The sequence below is a fragment of the Pithys albifrons genome, chromosome 2 (assembly GCF_047495875.1).
Source record: "Pithys albifrons albifrons isolate INPA30051 chromosome 2, PitAlb_v1, whole genome shotgun sequence".
In the NCBI taxonomy this organism is placed as follows: Eukaryota; Metazoa; Chordata; class Aves; order Passeriformes; family Thamnophilidae; genus Pithys; species Pithys albifrons.
In genome coordinates, this window is record NC_092459.1 from 66,085,043 (window position 1) to 66,104,864 (window position 19,822).

The following is a 19,822-nucleotide window of genomic DNA, read 5'->3' on the forward strand; positions in this document are numbered from 1 at the left end:
TTGTTGCTGTACACACAAGGGGTCTGCACGGACTCAGTTAGCTCTCTCAGGCCCCCAGCAGAGGGCAATGAAGAGTTTCTGATCAATTCACTAAACCACTCGAAGGAAAATTTTAGTTCAAGCCAGTCTGGGGTTTAGAAGACCTACTGGCCAACGTCTTATAAGCATGAAACACATGCTCATCAATTTGCAAAGTCATCATTAAAGGGGAAACAAGACATGAAGCTTCAGCTGGACTTAATAATTCATCTAGACAAGGAGGGTCTGGCACAGTGAAGCTCTGAAATGCAACCTCTTTCAAACACAGACTGATCAGAAAGCTAATCCAGCACAAACTTCAGATTTGTAGTTCACCAGGAGGAGGGAGACACTGTTTTCCTTGCTGATGAAGTTTACCCTTGAAAGGGAAAAGTTAATAATATGCCACGAAATGCTTAGATCTTAAGAAGCCTGAATAAAAAATGCAGGAGAAAAATACAAACCCCATAGTTTCAGGGCAAAAATTTCCAGAAAAGTCTTTGAACAGGGCTAGGAATTTATTCAGACACTTGAAAGTAAAATTGTCAGCAAATATTTTTCTAAATAAAAGTAAATCAGATAAAAAGTATGAGCAGTTATATATGGAGACTTTAGTTTTTATGAAAGCCAAGTTCTGTTGGAATGGACAGAATTCATCCACTACACGTTTTGCACATAGACCTAACCTATCAAGAAGTTACTCTATTTATCATAAATGAATTTAGTATCCATGAAATATACCAAATCACCATCCTTAGAAAATGAAATCTGCTGATCAGAACTCTGCCTCGGTAGTGAAATCAGCCTCAAAGTGAAGGGGCAGTCTCTTGTGCTTTGTGGCCTCCAAATCTATTTTAATCCTTTTCTTCTCTTACAGTTGCCAACAACGATGCAAGTAAGTAGCAGGTGTAGCAGCAGTTTGTGATGTGGACATCTGTTCACTGGGAATTAGCCTGAAAACACTAACTCATCACACATTGGCCTCCAAAGAACAGGAAGTGCAGTAGGAGCAAAGTTCTGACACGCCTGAACCAGAGTGGGTGAGGAGAAGAACAGGATCCACAGCAAGCAGACCACGTTCTCATTTATAACAGATTTAAGAACTATGCTGAGTTTCATTAGAGGATGCAAATTCCAATTATCATTTTATGCATTCTTTAAAGAAGAAATGTTCCATGCCTGGGCTGACCTTGAAAATGCTAACAGCTGGTCTGAAGAGATGGAAATGCCAACAAAACTTACCACATAGTGCCTGATAGGCCACTTGCTTTTTAGTTCTGCTAGACAGCTCTGACACTTCAAAATCCTCAGTAAAATCAATCGAGTTTTACTTCCTAGATGTCTGGTGAAAAATTCCAGAGTACCTTGAGTTGCTCTATGTTTGATTTGCAAATTACACTCCCTTACTCTGTTACATCTGCAGTGCTTCTGTGAACGTGCACTGTAAGTGATTTGTGCTTTTCCATTCATAGACTGATAACTTGTACTGAAAGTTAATGATGCAGTGACACTTGGCAGAAGTTTCAGCACTGCATGTCTGAAAGGGAGCCAAATGCCATTACTCCACCATGGAGGCCTTCGTTTTTGTTGTGGTCTGATGTACAACTTCATTAGCAAGCTTCCACATGAAACGTACTCTGTCACTGCATACAACAGAAGAAATGTATGGGTATAAGTTCACACAAGTAAGAAAAAAGATTTATGGCCAGAGGGCAGGAGTATTTTCTTATCAACCCATAATCTCTGGAAGTGGCCAGTAGAAGGGGTCAAAACTTTAATCCATTAATCTCACCAATTCAAAGCCATCTCTCGGCCAATACTTTGTGCCTCCTGGAGCCAAAATGCTGAAATAAACAAATGAGAAAAAAACGAAACCCAAACAACCACAACAAAAAAACCCCAACAAAACTCAAAACACTACAAAACAGAAGGCACAATATATAATCTAACAATGGAGCAAGTTTTGGGAGTAACCAAATCTTACTGCCCTACAGAGCTACTTTTGGGAGTAACCATGTATTACTGCCTTAGAGAGTGGATGAGCTTCAGCAGAGTTTAGTAAAATACATCTGGCCACTCAGAGGTCAGTGACACAAAATTTAGTAGCAACAGCTGGAGTGGAGAACTTGGGCCAGAAACTCGCTGATTAGAAAGACTGGTTTAACAGAAATGAGTTAACACTTATTGTGCAAGTACACAAACAGTATGGACACAAAAGTAAGTCTTTCAAATGAAGGAGGTCTGCAAATGACAGAGTATCTGGGGATACCAGGTGGAAAATGATGACTGAGAAACAACTTATACATTAACCCTAAAAGGCATAAAGATGGGAAATTCCAGTGGCAGTGCAAAGAATGAATATATATGGGAATGGCTGTATAACCATCATTATTTATGTTCATGAAAGATGAATTCAAACCAGAAGTGGTAAAGAGAAATGCTGTTAGAATGGCCAGGGAACTGGACAGCTTTTCTTACAAGAGAAAGATAGAAAAGTTTTGCCTGTCAAATTGGAGAGCTGCAAGATTAACTTACTGCCTATTAATACATCAGGCAGACGTAAGCTGGAAAAATTAGAAAAGAGCAGCAAACATTTCCTAACTATTTGGGTAAACTTCCAACAGTAGGCAGAGAAAGGGAAGACAACTTTAAAAACTTAATGAACTGCTTTTATAAGAGGCTGCTTGAAAGATAAGAGATCAGACCCGACATCCTAGACAACAAAGATATCAGCATGAGTATTGACTCTGGAGGACACTTCTGGTTCTTCTTTTGAAGCCTGTGGCCTTTGTATGAACAATGTCAAATGGCATCCAAAATGACCTTTGAATCTACCTTTCCATGAAAGTGCTGCAGTGGGGATGATGTTTTACCTAGGCAAACCCCTTGAAACCTGGAGGCAGTCTCCAAAACTTGGAGTGCAAGGAAGAATCAATACACACATTTGCAACACAAGCCAACTGAGCCTGTCTGGTTATTAAGACAGGTTTTAACCAGGCTGAATTGAGCTGCTAGGCTACAGCTTTCCCTATTAGCTCTTGACTGACTCTGACCTCAGACAAAATAACACCAGGGCTTATCTTGCACAGGGAGCAGTTGATTTTACAAGAGACACAGTCACAGGTACCCCAAGAATGTGCTGGTACTCCACAGAACTGGGAAAGAAAACAAATGAGAGATTCACAGACTATTCTGAGTTGGAAGGGACCCACAAGGATCATCGAGTCCAACTGTTAAGTCAATGGCCCACACAGGGGATTGAACCCATGACCTTGGCATTATTGCAACCAAGTTTTAACCAACTGAGCTAATCCAAGGGTCATGTGCTGCTTTCATGAATGTGCCTGTTGATTTTTGAAACCTCATCATTCTCAAAACAGAACAAACATGGAAACTGAGAATGATGGGGGTTTGTTTCAACACTATTTTAAACGCAGATGTGCTTTAACAAATGGCTGCATCTCATTTATGGACCATAAAATCCACAGGTGCATAGCACCATATGATAATGAAACCACTACCGTTACAATCTTCAATAAACTGATAGTACCCCTCTCATTCCTTCTCAATGACTATTTATAGCCCACTGAGGAAAATGGTTTTGATGGGATTTTCAGTAAACAAATACTATGCACACTCATAATAGTGAGCAAACCAACGCAAAAGCCTGTGCTGGCTCTGCTGTAAAGCCATTTGATTATCCATGTGCATTAGAAATGGCCCAGTTACATAATTAGTATGAAAAACTGACAGACTTGTAACTGCTCCTGACTGAATACAAGATAATTTATCTAACTGGAGCTGGCACAGGGAAGAAAATGGGCCTTTGGTATTTTTATCAAATTTGCATGAACCTGAAGAGAAAGGAGGCCTGCAAGGTTCTGACCTTGCTGGCACCAGTGTGAGAAAGGGACGGAAAGCAAAGACGTTTCATTCAATTATCTTCTCATTAGGTTTCCATAGCAATGGCACTTTAAGCAGGTCAAAACTTTCTCAGTGGAAACAAACACTGAGCTACTGAGCTGCCCTGCGTGTGTATGTGTACTTTGTACCATCACCAGCACGGAAGTCACCATGTTTGTCCTACAGGCTCAGTCCAAGGACTGGCAGGAGACAGATGGGGATATGTTATGTATTTAATAACCAGTCAGGGGGCAGATAAATGCCAGCTGAAGAGTCTTTGACACCAAAGAGCAGGGCCCGATGTACTGCGGGCAATGCATCCCTGTTATCTGTGCATGGCTCACTATGTGCCATCTCGACTAGCTGCAACAAGTCAGACTTTCCTGTGAAAGGCGCCCTTCATGCTTCCTCATACAAAACTACCAGGCTTGAAATCTTCTTCCAGCTGCTCAAAGGCACACTCGTTTCCCTCCTCACGTGTCCCAGGCAGCGTTTGGCTGGCCTCTCACTCCCATTGTGTGGGTTATTGTGGGAGTTTCCTGCCCTACTTCTCTTGAGGAGGCTGTTTAAAGGCAGCATGAATAATTTGGCTTTGACTAAATCAGGCCTCAAACAAGTGAAAACAGGGCCATACACATTCACTGATTCTTTTCGATTCCTGCAAGCACAGGGAATTTAAAAAATGTATCACAAATGCAAACACCTCAAGTACAGCAAGCTCTTCCAATATTCTTTTCCATTTTTACACTATGCAAAAGAAACTATTTATTCTGTGTCAGCAATTAAGTGCAGCCTTTCGCATCCTCAGTTTGGGGGATTTGCTTTCTGCTTTGTTCTTCTCAGTTTCTGCCGTCTTTCTGCCTCACATCTTCTGTCAAACCTGCACTTCTCTTTCTCTGCAGATAAGCTTACAAATACCTGCCAGAGTTAATCTGGGCACCTTGAGAAGTTGCCAGAACCTAAGTTGACAGAATTTAAGCCTCCCTATCCATGACCTGGAGGGATGATTTAATAACCTCCTGTATTCAAATCTTGACCTGCAGCTTGGATGCTGCAGGGAAAGAGGATTAGGAAATCAAGTGTTCAAATCTAATGGCAAAGGCCAGTAGATCAGTGTACCAAAGGGGGCAGAATTGAGGTTTGTATGAACCTTTTTGCAGTTTTCACTGAAAACATGGGAAGACTGAAACATAAGCACTCTCCCAGCCTTAGACTAATATGGAGTTCCAATTTATACCACGGGACATCGAATGGCTGTACATTCATTGCAGAAAATCCTTAAAAACAGATTCAGTCAATCATCTCTCCTGCAGTGACAACAGCCTGCAGATAGCAGCCACTTGTTTTGTGGCCTCACTGCTTGCCTCCTAACAACCTTAGAGAAAGCCACAATGCCCGAGGAACTTACAGCTCCTGCTGTGACATTCCCAGCAAGCCATCAGAGATCTGGTCAAACTGTATGAACTCAGCATCAAGTGGGCTTAGAACATCCTGCACACGTAGAGAGGATGTCAAAGACATTTGCTCTTGGGAGCAGCTGAAGGAGCGAGTTGAGGACACAGCTGGCAGAGGCACAGAAGCTCCCCCACACTGGGGGAATGTAAAGGCCCTGAGTAATGCTGCCCTGTGGGGACTGCACTCCACATGTGCCTGCTTTTCTCCTTCTGCCCAACAAGTCTGTTTTTGGCCAGCTCCTTGCTCTGGCAGAGTCTCAGATTTAGGTCCTGAATATCACAGGGTGAAGAATGTTTAAGCAGTACTGAGCCACAGGCTGAGGATTACAGGAGAATGTGGCACTTGATATGAAGTGTGACCATTTCATTTACTTGGTCAGGAGTGTGCTTGAGTGGTAAAGTTCAGGAAAGAGCAGGCAATTCACATAGGAGGTGACATTCATAACACCCACTGCCATGCAAAGGTAATGGGAATGACTGAAACATCAGATATATGACACAGCTGTTACCTCATGCATTGTTTTCATCCTTCCTTTCTCTAGCAACTGCAAGCAACAAAAAAAAAAAGTATATAAGCGTATCTGCACCTCATTCTATCTCTAAGTAGTGCTCTTCGATATTTCACCGACTTCCTTCTCTTTCCTGGCAGTTCTCTGATACACCACGTCTGAAACTTGCCCAGAGGCTGATGGAGCAAACAGTGATCACAAACAGCGCAAACAGATCTATTTTCCAAAAGGGAAAACACACAACTTCCATTCTGTAACATTCCCCCCAGTGCTTCTAAAAACAGGATGAGAGTCAGGATGCAGAAGCCTGAGTTCAGGGGACTGGGTTTAACCTGGATTTCCTGGCAAACATGCAGAGCTCATCATTCTGTCATATAGACTTGAAAGCTCAAAAACGGGAACAGGCTAAAAGTTGGGTTACATTGTTTAAAAGTTCTGTTTACAATTATGAGAAAACCCCGCTCAGTCCCCTATCTGAGTAAACATCCTTGGGGTGTTGCCATCACTTTGAAATAATAGGGATTGTATATTCAATATGTCCTCAGATCAACATGGTATGGCGTCAGAGAAGTAAAAGTAACTGCTAAAGAACACACTTGCTACATTGATGATTCCTCTAGCAAAAGCACAAGTCCCTGTATTTGCATAGAAGCACCTGAAGTTCTGGGGAGAATTTTGCTTAAAATTAATAATATCACTGGTTAAAGATGCTGTTGCCACTTTACTGAAGGCACATTGAAAATCTGCAAAGTTACACTAGCACCACAACTTACAGCAAGACTGCAGTTTAAAATATGGAAATAGTGGGAAGTGAAATTTATTATTCAGAGAAGAAAGCTACAAACACTCATTCTATGCTTTGCATTATTTGCTGAACATGATATGACTTAGAAAACTGAGGAACTGTTTCAATTTATAGAAGGAACTCCAGTAAGGTCAAAAAAAACAGAGCAATTGTGAGGTGAAGTTTGAACAAGTATGAGTTTGCTTTCTATTGCTTATGGATAGCCTTTCAGGCCAACGTTAAGTACCCTTGCCGTTATTCCCATGAATCTCTGAGGTTTTTGCTACAGCAAAGATTTTTCTCTGTGTCAGAACCAATCAAACAAAAGCCATATTTGGTAGGGCATGTATAATGCACAGAGTGAGTTCACATGCGCAGCCCTTTTTTGTAGCTTCATCTAATTAACAGGAACAGTGTTGTCAGCAACAGAGGAAGGTAATATTGCCCGAAATACCTTCTGGAGGGACAATGACTCACAGTGACAAAACAATTCTGCCTCCAGGCCCATTTAATCCCTTTTGCCTCCCTCCAGGCCCTACGGCTTCTCATCTGTGTTAACAACACATCACTTGCTAGACAGATACTTGTTAAGCATCTTGCTGGACTGAGAGCAGTGACTAATTTTGTGCTTTGACCAGACTGGGTACCAGGATTAGTAAGACTCAAGGCAAGACTGAACATACACTGCTTGTCCACACAAACAGGATTCTTTCCTACCACAGACCACCAAGGTTAATCTGTTTGCAGTGTGGTGTACAGTGGAGCCTGTTGGGCTCTCTCTTCCAATTGGGTACCACAGAAAAGGAAAACCAAACCAGGTTAAAGCAAACATTGCTCCTCCTAGGTTCCCTCAGAGCCTCTTTCTGTCTGGAATCTCTAAACTCTGGCAAATTAAACAACCATCCAGCTGTGTTATTTTAAAACTTTAGACCTTGATAGCATTAAGCTGCAGGGTGAGTGAGCTACTGAGAGTGACCAGGTTCCAGACAGCTGCTGAAAGTCTGGATGGCTAGTTTTGAACAAATCTTCCCATTTGTTCCCCAAATCTCTTTGAGAAAATGTGAAACCAACGCACATCTGCATCAAGTTTCATGTTTGGCAAACTAGTCTTCTCACAACAAAAGAAGTTGTGTAAAAGGTTTACCTCACATCTTCCACACAGCATTAGAAGGACACAAAAACAGTGTTCCCAAAGGAACAAGCTTTCCTGTCTCGTAGCATGCCCACACAGAAAATTCAGATTAAAGCCACATACTAAACACTGAACTCCCTCCAAAACCTTAGGGCCAACATGACATCCTCCCCTGAAAAACATCGAACAAGTACAGATGCATCCAGTGGGCTTGAAGCAGTCATTTTCCCACAGATCAAGTTGATAAACTCTGCCTCCCTGCAAGAGGCAATTTCTGTGACAGTACAGCCCTCCAGGACAGAGGGCAAGCTGTCACTAATCAGCACATGCCTTTATTATTTTGTGTTTGAATAATTTTTATGGTATTGAGGAGATACCATTTATTATTTTCAACACCTTGCCCAATTAGCATGCATCATATAGCCTTCTTTCCTATTGTGCAAGTACCTGGCACAACCTGTCCTGCACCAGTTTCATACATATGATCAGGTTAATCATATAACCCTTCTACAAATCCTCAAATGGGACACTTTAATTCTTGAAAGGTCCACAAAAATCACGTCCCTTTCATCTGAACAAAGAAAATGTGGTTCATTTCCTTTCAGTGAGGTAAATGGGCTATCTCAGAAGATGTTTGTGTAGATACTGTCTTCTCACTCAGTTGTTGCTTGTAGAACACCTACATAAGAGTCACAACTTAGAAAGCTGGCTAGAACTTGTAAGCAGAGTTTTTTCTCAGTTGTGGCTGTCCTCCGCTGAGATCTTTATCTCATTATTACCCGAGGTGGGATGAAGATATTAATCCATGGATAAAATGCTTTGAGACTGAGAGAAAAGTATTAGGATTACAGGATAACCTTGGAGATTTACTTCCCAGATTACAGTTCTTATAATTTTCCCATCCACGTGACACTTCTGGTTTCATTATAGTGTTAGACAGGCAGGTATCCTTCAAGAAAACTTTTCGATGTTTCAATATCTGAAGCATGACTACTGAACTCTAAGACTTCTAGATCTTCTCTTTGACCAGCATGCAATATGGGGGCAGTACTCAAGGTAAAATTCACCTTATCTGTCCTACGCTGTTTGGAGAACGAGCATCTACCTCAAGCAAACCATCTTTGCTTTCTCTCTGAGTGATGAAGTGAGACAAGGCATCTCTAAAGACAGTTTGTTGTTTTCTGAGACCTTTAGCAAGAACTCACTTTCAGACAACAACAAAGCAAGCCTCTAAGCAGCTGTTCACTAACACACAACTGACTTCTACATGGTCAGTGTGAGTTCCATACCCTGCATCCACCACAGATCTGGCAGTCCTTCTACTGAGCTAGCAAAAGCAAGGGCAGAAGCCCTCCTATTACTGTCCAGTGTTGAATCACTGGAAGATATTCAAATGTGGCACTGTAAAACCTTACAAAAGCATGTCACGTCACAACTGTATTCCACATACTCCCTCTGAACCAGTCCAGCTGGCACTACCCTACAAAGCACAGGGAATTGGAAATACAGTGTCAGTTGTCTTCATGCACCACTGCACGTTACCCTCGGCAGTATGGATCCAAGATCTTGGGATCAAAGGAAGGAGGCACAGAAAACAAGCACACACATTGCAGCAGGAGGTGACAGTAAACAGAAACCCCCTCAGTCCTCACAGAGAGTTTTTTGTTAAGGACTGCTAAAATTACAGTTCCTTTTAACTTGGTTTTAAATACTTCATTCTCTTGGCACCTTCTTCAAAAGCACAGCCACAAACTCAGGAGTGCACAGGAAAAGCAACGTGATTTAAGCTTGTAACTCTCCCTTCCCCTCACCTATCTTTTTTTGGCTACACTTAAGTCTAGTCACAGAAAGCAATTTTTACAGGAGATTTATTCTGCAGAGAATGTGAAATCACTGGTGTTCCTCCAAAAAGACTATCAGTTGTCTTGGTGTATGCACACCCCAAGAAGGAGAAATTATGATCTCCCCTTAACATAAAAAACCAAAATAATAAAAGGCCAGAAGAGAACAAGAGAAGGAACGCGTTCCAACACAGGTTTCATTAATAATGGTTGGACTTGAAATCTAGAAACATCAATGCAATCTAAAATTAATTTACTCCAAGAAAAAAGAAAATGTACAAAATTCCCCCTCCTTCCTTTCTTTCCTGTGCCTTCACTTACTTTCTTTCAGTATCAGGTGTTGATGCAGTGCTGCTGAGTCCAAGTGACTCCTGCAAGAGAAGACACATAGCAGTGAGAGCAGATACAAGAAAAGACTTTACCTAATTTATGCAGAATATCAAATAAATAACAAAAAAAAAAGTAGATAATCAAAATCTGTGTGCTTACCTCAATCTGGGATCGCAGCTGTAGAGATGCAGGGCTGCCATCAGGTTTCTCCTAAAACACAACAAACGTCAGGTTAATGAAATACCCAAACACCAGAAAGAAGAAATCTGAAGGGGAGGAAAAGGGAAGAAGAAACATGGCAACAGAACCTAGGACTACTTCAAAATTATGTATATAGGAAACATTAACCTCTCCAGAAGGAATCACTTTCAGGATAAATTCTGAAATAACACAGAAAAAACCAGCTAATTTCATACATCACTGAAGAACATAGAAAAAGGTAAAACTGCCAGAAAGAAGTGATTTACAAGAAAATAAAAAGAGGAATGTTTTACTTTCACTATATCATCACACAATTGGTTAGCCAAGTTCAAGTGCAATTTCCAAAAATTTACTCTCAGGAAAAATACACAGAGAAAAATTGGGATTATAAATGCATGTCTGAGCAAAAACTACTGACAGGATTCACATACATTTCAGCAAGGCCAGTTTCTCACACAGAAACTTGCCAACAGTACGGAGTATAAATCACCTTCTCTCAAACATCTAGGGTATAACCATCTACTCCCAGGACTCTGCCATCCAGGCTCCCTTTGGAGTCGATGGAGAGACACAGAAGCTCTTAAAGAGCAACTCATCCGACGGGTTTCAGCTACCTCAAGTTAGATGAGGGAGTCCCACTGGTGGTATCTAATTTAAGACTGCAAGCTAACTGCCTAAAAGACACATACTATTAACATGTCTAGCTGAAATCAGTGGGAAAACTCCAGTTAAAATGGGGGAAGATATATCTGTCAGTATTGAGAACTACATTTTGCTGGTTGACCTGCTTATGAAATCACGGAGGAACCTACTTATACCCCTTTTATTCTCAGCCAATCCTAATCCTTGTGAAGTTATTGCAAAGCAAGTACTGTAACTTACTTATCATGGCTGGGTAAGCAACCACAGTAGTATACATGCTTAAAAAAAATAAAGAAAAGGACATGGATTTGTTTCGCAATACTGGAGGACTTCTTGTTCATGCATTCCTCAGCCTACATGTAAAACTTATCTCTGTGAAATTGTATTTCCTGTGCCCTTTGTTTACAGAAAGGGTGACAAAATGTTCTTGGGATTTGACTAAAAAAAAAGAAAACAAGACACAATTTTCTGGAAATGCAGCCTTTTAATACTAAAGAGGAAATTACTGACTGCCATGAAGTGGTTTTAGATTAATCCACCCAGAAAGTCTGCAAGACCTATAGTAGAGAGGATCGTGCTCTGCCATCATAAAATTGAGTCAGCTTGCACTGCTGGCCACGGCAGCCAGGAGGGCACAGAATGGCTCATAGCCATATGCGTGCTTGTACACAAGGCTGACACTGGGTCACTGCCCTACTGGGGGATTTCACCTGGTCAAACATAGTCAGCTTATCTGCTTTTCCTGATTTTGTAACATGAAAAGGGAAATGAAGTTCTTGAGTGGAAGTGGACATGGAAAGGTGATCACATTCACTTATTGGCAGATCCAAAGGACTCCTCTAGTCAACCAGAAGCTAGACCAAGCACAGGGAAATTCCACAGGTGTTTACAGATCAGAAAAGTGAAATTAGCTATTTGGCACCAGGCATCACTCTCTTTCGCCATTAGCTCTGTCAAAATGGAATCCAATTAAGTTTTGCATCTGGAAAAAGACTGCAGGCACATTGCTGTGAATCCTCCTCAGGCACTCTCCAGGCCTAGCAGTTTGCAAGAACGGAGGGAAAGAAAGGTCCCACAGTCCAAACACTTCACATTCATGAGTGTATGTCTACACACTGCTGCACTGATGAAAAAAGGAACATTTTACTACCTTTATGTTACAATTTCAGTATGCCAGTCCAGGAGAATTCACCACGTCCCCAACATGCCTTTAGATCCCAAATTCCGGATGCTTTATCTGTTCCCTTAAAAAGCTGATTGCTGCAACTGTGGTTTTGGTTTTTTTTAATATGCTAGGTGTTTTGTAAACTACTATTTATATGATGCTGCCTGGCCTCCCAAGACTACAGAAGTCTTTTGCTTGAGCAGTTGCTTGTGAAGTTGAAGCCTGAGACTGCAATTATATCCAAAGTTATTACTTTCAGCCTAAAACAGCTGAACAGTCAGCTACATCCCATGTAACAAAATCCTAAAAAAATCTGACCCTATTTGTTTTCTTTTTTCTCATTTGCTGTCAAACCCAGCCTGATAGAATAGGAGCAGTTTTATAGGATCAAGATGACTGTGGAGGGGAGAAGCAAGGACAACTCTACTCCCCCCTTTCTAGAGTGCCACTTTGCAATGCTGGAATGCAAAACACCCAATAGTCCTGCACTGTTGTGATTAATATTCCTACCTACCTTTCCAGCAGAATGGTATTTTTTTCTATTGCTATTTACACAAGAAACAAGGAAAATACTTAGGGAAATAGTACTCTCAACTGAACTTCTGGCTTTGATCTGTATCAGAGATCACAGAACTTTCACCAGCCTCAAGCAATTCTATTTGTTTTGGTTAAAATCCATTAAACCTCACATGAAACCTCACTTTAAAATCCACATGTAGTGTTGACTTTAATCCGTCAGGATCAGGGCCATTTTTTACCAAAGGCTAATTTTAGAAGGTTGAGCAAATGTTGTACTCTCAAGCATGCTATGGCATCTTTTCAGAAAATATTTTTAAAGGTTAGTTTCATGAAAGTACATCTTTCACCCTTCTGAACCAAACCAAAAAATTAAACAGGACAGTTTGGGCTTATAGAAACAGTGGCTGCAGGAACAGACATTCGTAGCCTGTGTTTCCAGAGCTGTGGTCTAGACAAAGCAGGCATCAGAGTGATAGGTATTTTCTGTCCTAGCAGCCTGCTGCCCCAGATATCTGCCCTCAACACGTGTCCACAAAGCTTGTCTGAGGTGTATCAGACATTCACACAACCCACACACCATGCAGTGTTGGTGAAAGAAAGCCAGTGATCTGAGACAGTACCCAGTCAAGCACAGACTCCTTAACCTACATGATTAAAAATCCGGTTATTTCCTGAAAGTGACTGATTTACTTGCATGGTTTCTGGATTTAAGCGACCCTAGGCAAGGCACCTATCCTGTACCCAGATGCTGTTGGTGCATATTGAACTTGTCCAATACACCATTAAAATCACAGCAAATAAGATCTGAAGATTCCTGAGAAACTGAAATACTAGTCAATTGTATCCAACCCCCAGGGAACATATTAGAGAACAAACAGTGGCTTAGCACCAGCTTGTCCAGCTACCCTTGAAGTCCAAGGTCAGCACAGCACAGAATCTCAAACACTGATAATAAAGCCAGGGGGAGCTCTTAAAAATTAGTAATGCTAATATCCTGGAGAGTGAGGTTCACTGAATTTAAACTAGGACTCCTCCATCAAGTCATCCACAGCTGATCTAAAACAATCTCAGCTTGCAGAAGAATTTTATTCTCCCACCTTTAACGCCATTTCTTAGCAGTCCTATATCCTTCCTGTCTCCTCTTTCATCCAAAGCAAATGCCACCAAGAGGATGGATGCAGGACAAGGCCCTGAGGTCCCGGCTGAAGCTGTGATCCAGCAGCTGAAGGAAGGAATGGATGGATGGCAGGCATCGAGCTGCCCAGGTACTGCCTGGTATTGCCAACCCTTCTGCACTGTGGGCACTGCAGAAAGCTCCTGGGAGCCAGACTGGTGAGCCTGGGAGCCCTGGTGCAGAAGTGCAAATTGGTGAAGTGCTTTTTACAAATCTCTCCTTTGGGAGGAAAACGTGTGTAGTAAGTTTAACAAGCAGGATTTGTGGCTTACGCTTCAAGCCTTCAGTTGTTTGCCTCAGGGCTCAAGAAAGAAGCTTCCTTCACAGGTAGCTTTTTTTGTCTGCTTTGTATACTATGATTTATGTGATCATTTGCATATGTTTACTTTTCAAATTATTGCAGGCTTCTAAATATTTTGATTTTAGTTTTATATACTACCGTCCTCGTAAAAATCTTCAAAACAGTTTTGTGACCATTTATGAGCTAAGTCTGAAAAACACAATCAGGTATAAAGTACAAAGCAAAAAATACATGGCAAAGAAGCTGAAATCCCATTTTCTGACTGGAATGGCAGGTTTTGAATTCATGAGGGACTTTTCCTCCCTTGATAACTTCAGTTCAGTTGTTCTGTGTGTAATGTAACAGATAAGAGACAGATCATTGTCTATCTGAAGGCATTGCTGTTCTGCTCCTGAAATACACAAGCATAGCAAAGAGCATCCAAAAAGAAACCTGGTTACCCAGGATATGGCTCACAAATTCTAGGGGGAATGTGCACATTTTAATTACCTAAACATTATGCTTCATCTATGCTCCACACCACAACTTAGTTTAGGAAATTATATTCATTGAATGAATCCCTTCTAATTAGAAATTCATGAACCTCTCACTGTTTCTGCCACAGGAGCTGTATCCATTTGAATCATAAATTTAAACACTCTTCTGCAGATCCCAAGACAGGATTAATCTCACTGTGTAGACAGCAACTGTGCAAAATGAGACCCAGATGAGTGCTGGGAAAATTCAGTGACATAACCAGTAATTTATAAATAATTTTATGAAACAATTTCAGCAGGTGTAATTAAAGCATCTACAGCAGAAACTTTCTGTGAGACAATTCTGCCAGCCTTTACTCACATGCTTTCACTCTTTGCTCTGAACATGCATTGCATGTTCTAGTTTAACTTCTGAAATGATTAAACAAAGCTGTATCTGAAAGATGGCCAGAGCACCAAAGGCCTGTATGAGTTTGTTTTATTTCGAAAGCAATTGCTCTGCCCGGAGTCCTCCACCATATTTCAGCTTCTGCAAAGGCTTTGGAGAAGACAACGGGAAGCTTCATACACAGATCAGGTATGCAGGTGGGTAATGGAAATGCCCTTCACGTCACTAGCTATGGGTCACAGGTTAGAATAAAGAAACAAAAAAGACCTATTCCTGTGTCAACCACCTCAGCAGGTGTTTCACAGAACGAAACAATTGAGTGAGTTTCCAATGGTACAGATTAAAGCCTCATTTTTCGTCTCAAAATCACAACCTCTGGACCATCCCCTTAGCTGTTTCAGCGAAGAGAGAAGGTTTTCTGCTCCATTACTCTTGCACATTAGAGCCAGCGCTGACACATGCTAAATGATAACATCCTGCAGCAGAAGCAAAACTCTGGATCAAGGAAATGAGCTATGCAGGAGGGATGGTGAAAAAGGAGAGAATTCAAAAAAGAAATACTTCTACACATGAAACAACAGTCCAAGTGTTTCAGTGCCTCATACAGAAGTGCGGACATAGGTAAACACTTAAGCTTAACTACTGATGAAATGCAGCTTCAGAGAGAACACACACAGTAGTCACATATCTGCTTTTACTTTTAGGGAGGGAAGACAAATCGTGCCTCTCAGCTTGACGCAAATGCTGGAATCTATCGAACCTAACACATCACCAGGGGAAGCATTTGACACTCTCCCTTTTGCCAACAGTGAAAACAGAAGGGTTTTTTCATTCATCTAAAATACACTGCATTCAACACTAAGGCTGGGAACCACAGGGGATGAAAAACATTCCACTATGATTTTGAAAACATAATTCATTAGCAATTACAGAGAAACTGCAGCTTTTGTAAAGCCTGTAACAATAAAAAGTGAGGCAGTGCTAACTCATAAATCCACTTGTAACAAACAGAAGCAGAATCCAGCAAAATTACAGCACAAACACAAAAAAAACCCCAACAGCAATGGCCTTCAGAGAAACGAAAGTCGACATGGAAACACAGCATTCTGCAGTGGGGAAATCAAATACCTTCTGATCAATTTTCCAAACAAGATGAAGCAAGCCCAAACTATGGTAGCTGCCTTTGTGCTAAAAACATAATAATGTAAAAGCGCGTATATGTGACTGGGACACAGCAGGTCACACACATGCATTTTACACCCCTACTCAAATGGTAAAATAGTACTCTTGTACTTCTGTACTAGAGCTCTGGCTGGTACTAGGGCTCAAGATGAGTAAGACCTGCCATCTTTGCCTAAAAATCCTTACATCTGTCAGCATTGATTTTCATTGTACAGGTTAGGCCAAAAAGAACTTTTGTGAAATAATGATGGAAAACAAAGTGAAATATGTGTGTTTCCATGGAGGACTTTAAGATAGCAAGGGTGTTTTTAGCATCAGGAAGAGCTGCACTGTTTCAGGGGAACGGAACACCCCCTAAACAAACCACATCAAGAAGGCCTATATGTGAAGCCAAGGAAGGCTCAGGATGTGACACAGATGAGGAAGGCATGAGGGAAAGCCCAACTGGACATCGTCCAAATGAGGTCCTTCTTGTGCAGGTGCTGACAATGGGCCTAGAGAAGAGTCACCACTGCCCCCAGGGAGAGTGTTTTATCCTATGTGCAAACCACACAAGGAAGGGAGAAAATAAATTAATAACAAACAAGCAAGCAAAGTTTGTTACAGAGTATTTTGGGGTAGGAACAGTTTGGCCAGCCATACAGATTCCTCACCCAGGTGCTGGTCCTTTGGCAAGGACGGCTATGGCAGCACATTGATACCTTGGCCTCAGCTACCTCCTGAACCAACACCCTTAAATGATGAGGAAGGCAGCACCTCTGAGAGCCACATGTCCCCACCACCACTCTGCACCCTGCTTTTCTGTAATTGTAGGGCCAGGAATTTAGAGTGGTTTTGAAGTGAAGCACTCAGTGATAAGACGAACAACCACATGCAGCTCCTTTCCTTGAAAGCCATGGCAGAACACGTCTAACCTCTTTCTGAATATCAATGTCCTGATTTGTTTTTATGTGCTTTTCAAATACCTGCTCCTAAGGGCCAATGATGTTCTCCATTTTCCTCTTCAAAAGACTTCAGATCATCTTACCAATTCTTCATTTTCATGTACACAAAGTTGTACTATATTTCTATTATTTGCCATTTTCTCAATTTCATAGAATCATAGAATCAGTTGGGTTGGAAGAGACCTCTGAGATCATCAAGTCCAACCCTTAATACAACCCCACTTTGATTACTAGATCATGGCACTCAGTGCCACGCCCAGTCTCACCTTAAAAACCTCCAGGGTTGCAGAATCCACCATCTCCCTGGGCAGGCCATTCCAATGCCTGACCACTCTCTCGGTAAAGAACTTCTTCCTGATATCCAACCTAAACCTCCCCCTCCCCTGGCAGAGCTTAAGCCCATGCCCTCTTGTCTTACTGTTGGTTCCCTGAGAGAAGAGACCAACCCCCATCTGGCTACAACATCCTTTCAGGTAGTTGTAGACAGTGATAAGGTCTCCCCTGAGCCTCCTCTTCTCCAGGCTAAACAACCCCAGCTCCCTCAGCCTTTCCTCATAGGACTTGTGCTCAAGTCCTTTCATCAGCCTCGTTGCTCTTCTCAGTATTTCCAAGAACAAGAGATGTATTTTCTTCTTGAAAAGTGGCAAGGAAAGAGAAGAGTAAGCTCAGTTTAAGGCCAATGCCTCCAGGAACAGTTAAACAGCCATGCTACAAACCCTTTCAGTTTACCATAGGCTAACACAGGTCTGCTGTTATACTTTTATATATACTATACTTGTGTACCTACACACCAATATTCATGTCTCCAGCATAACAAATTTCAGGTGATTTATACTGCAAATGAATGGAAGCTTTTGTGCTGAATTAATCAATACACTCAAGGCTCAGGGATTCTTGTAAAATGGGTTGTTACTGTAATAGTGATGACTTTTGCAAGTATATCCCCTTTCACATCACCATGTACTGCGATAACTAACAATTTAAAAACTGTATGTTGTTTTCACTTTATATTGTACCAAACAGTAAATTACCGATGAATTATTTAGAAGACCTGTAGCAGAAAACAGAAATTACCGTTGACTTTGAGTTACCAAGACCTTAAAAACCCTGGTAAAATTCAGGAGAAGATAAATCAAAAGAAATCTGCAAGGTTTTGGGTTTTTTTTGTATTCCAGAGATGCATGGAGCATCAGCAACGAAGTCCCGCATTTCAGGGGGAAAAATAAAGCAAAAATTTTGTATTAATTCCATTCTGGGAAAGCAAGTTATTTGCTTTACTTCATTAAAAAGGAGACAGATTGTGCTGGTTTAAAAGTAAACTGGCAGGAGAAATGAAGCCACATAGTAATAAACAGGTCCTGGACCCTGTCATTAGGACACAGATTTAACAAAATTATAAAGGTATTTTAGTTTAAAACTTCCCCTCACTTTTTAATTTTTTTTTTCTAATTTACATTGAACTTATAAACTGAAAAGCATTTTGTGTCAGAAACTTCCATCATACAGTCACTATAATGCACAGTAAAACTAAGACAGTTCTCTCAATTTCTTTTGCTTGAGACACCTCATGTTACAGAGACTGAAAGCAAAAACCAAATACATATGAAAGAGATCTGACTCTGCCTGTCAGACTCCTTAGATGTACTGGGTAAGACCAAAATTCAGAACTCAACAGCATCGTGGGCAATGGAAGAAACACACCAATTCATGAGAAGTCTGGCACCACCCTTTGTTTCTACAACTGCTACTCTCTGGGCTGTCTGTGGATGTTGTCAGGCCATGCCCTTCAGAGCTCCTGCCTTCCTCTGGGCTTCATAGGCCTTTGGGAAAACCTGCACCCACATCCAAATTCCCAATTTTAAAAAGTCTGTATGTATAAAGGTGCATATACCTGCTCTGTGTTTTCTTTTAAACATGAAATCAAACCTTTCAGAACAGGACTAAAGGCGTTATTTAAATCAAGAAAGGGACTTTCTCACACCTAGCACAGAATTTCTGAAAGTGTCAGTGCTACTGCTCAAGAAATGGATATAACTTTTAACTTTTTAGGGAAGAGAAAGAACCCAGTAAAAAATCCCAACAAACGAACAAAACAAAAAACTAAACAACACAAATTCCCTACACCAGCCCCCCCAGGAAAAAGAGGTTACAGAATCATGTAACAGAAGCTGAGCTGAGCCAGGACCTGAGCCATATTATCTGACATCGCTGGCAAGTGGTCATATAATGAAGCTGTGCCCACACACACGTTTACTGGTTTTCTCATCTTTCCGTGAAGAAATTCAAAGAGCCTACTCTTACATCCTTTTGTGCAATAATAATTATGTCAATTTGGGCAGAATGGATTCCTGCTTTCCAACGCACATTAACACTGGACTTCTTTTTTCCCCTCTTTCAGAGGTTAAAAACATCAACAGCTGTCAGTTCAAAAAAGCAGACATCCTGAACTCAGATCTTTGTTGACAGTAAGCTTTACAGCCCAAGCTTTCAAGCCATCCGTTCTCTGTGGTTTAGACTTTCTGCTGATTTGCCCTATCATTTGAGTGAATTCTATGTTCATTATTCCATGACAAGACTGCAGTTGAAAAGTTGTAACAACATGAGCTATGCTGTTTATTTCATGACTTGCAATCATGGAGGGCCACTCTGAAAAAGGAAACTGAAGAAATACAAACAAGAAAACGTTTTGAAAAAAAAATAATTGTATCAGACAAATTTGTGTCAGCATATTAGGAACTGACTCTTTGGTAACATTTTTCTATTACAATAAGCTCATTCTGAAGAAAGTTTATTTCAGGATCCTTTTTAAGAAGGCTCTTGAAGCAGGAAAGGGGGGAAGTTCTAATATAGATACATATT

At 41.1% G+C, this 19,822-nt stretch overlaps 1 protein-coding gene across 5 annotated transcripts in view; it reads right to left on the minus strand.

The window, feature by feature from the left end:
• LOC139669006 (SAM and SH3 domain-containing protein 1-like) overlaps positions 1 to 19,822 on the minus strand; it is a 566,693-nt gene that overhangs the window by 52,898 nt on the left and 493,973 nt on the right. For all 5 annotated transcript variants that reach the window (XM_071549356.1, XM_071549360.1, XM_071549355.1 and 2 more), the window contains exons 3-4: positions 10,131 to 10,181; positions 9,963 to 10,012 (exon numbers count right to left, since the gene is read on the minus strand). In XM_071549356.1, the coding sequence (XP_071405457.1) occupies positions 9,963 to 10,012; positions 10,131 to 10,181 (101 nt within the window). The remainder of the gene's footprint in view (positions 1 to 9,962; positions 10,013 to 10,130; positions 10,182 to 19,822) is intronic.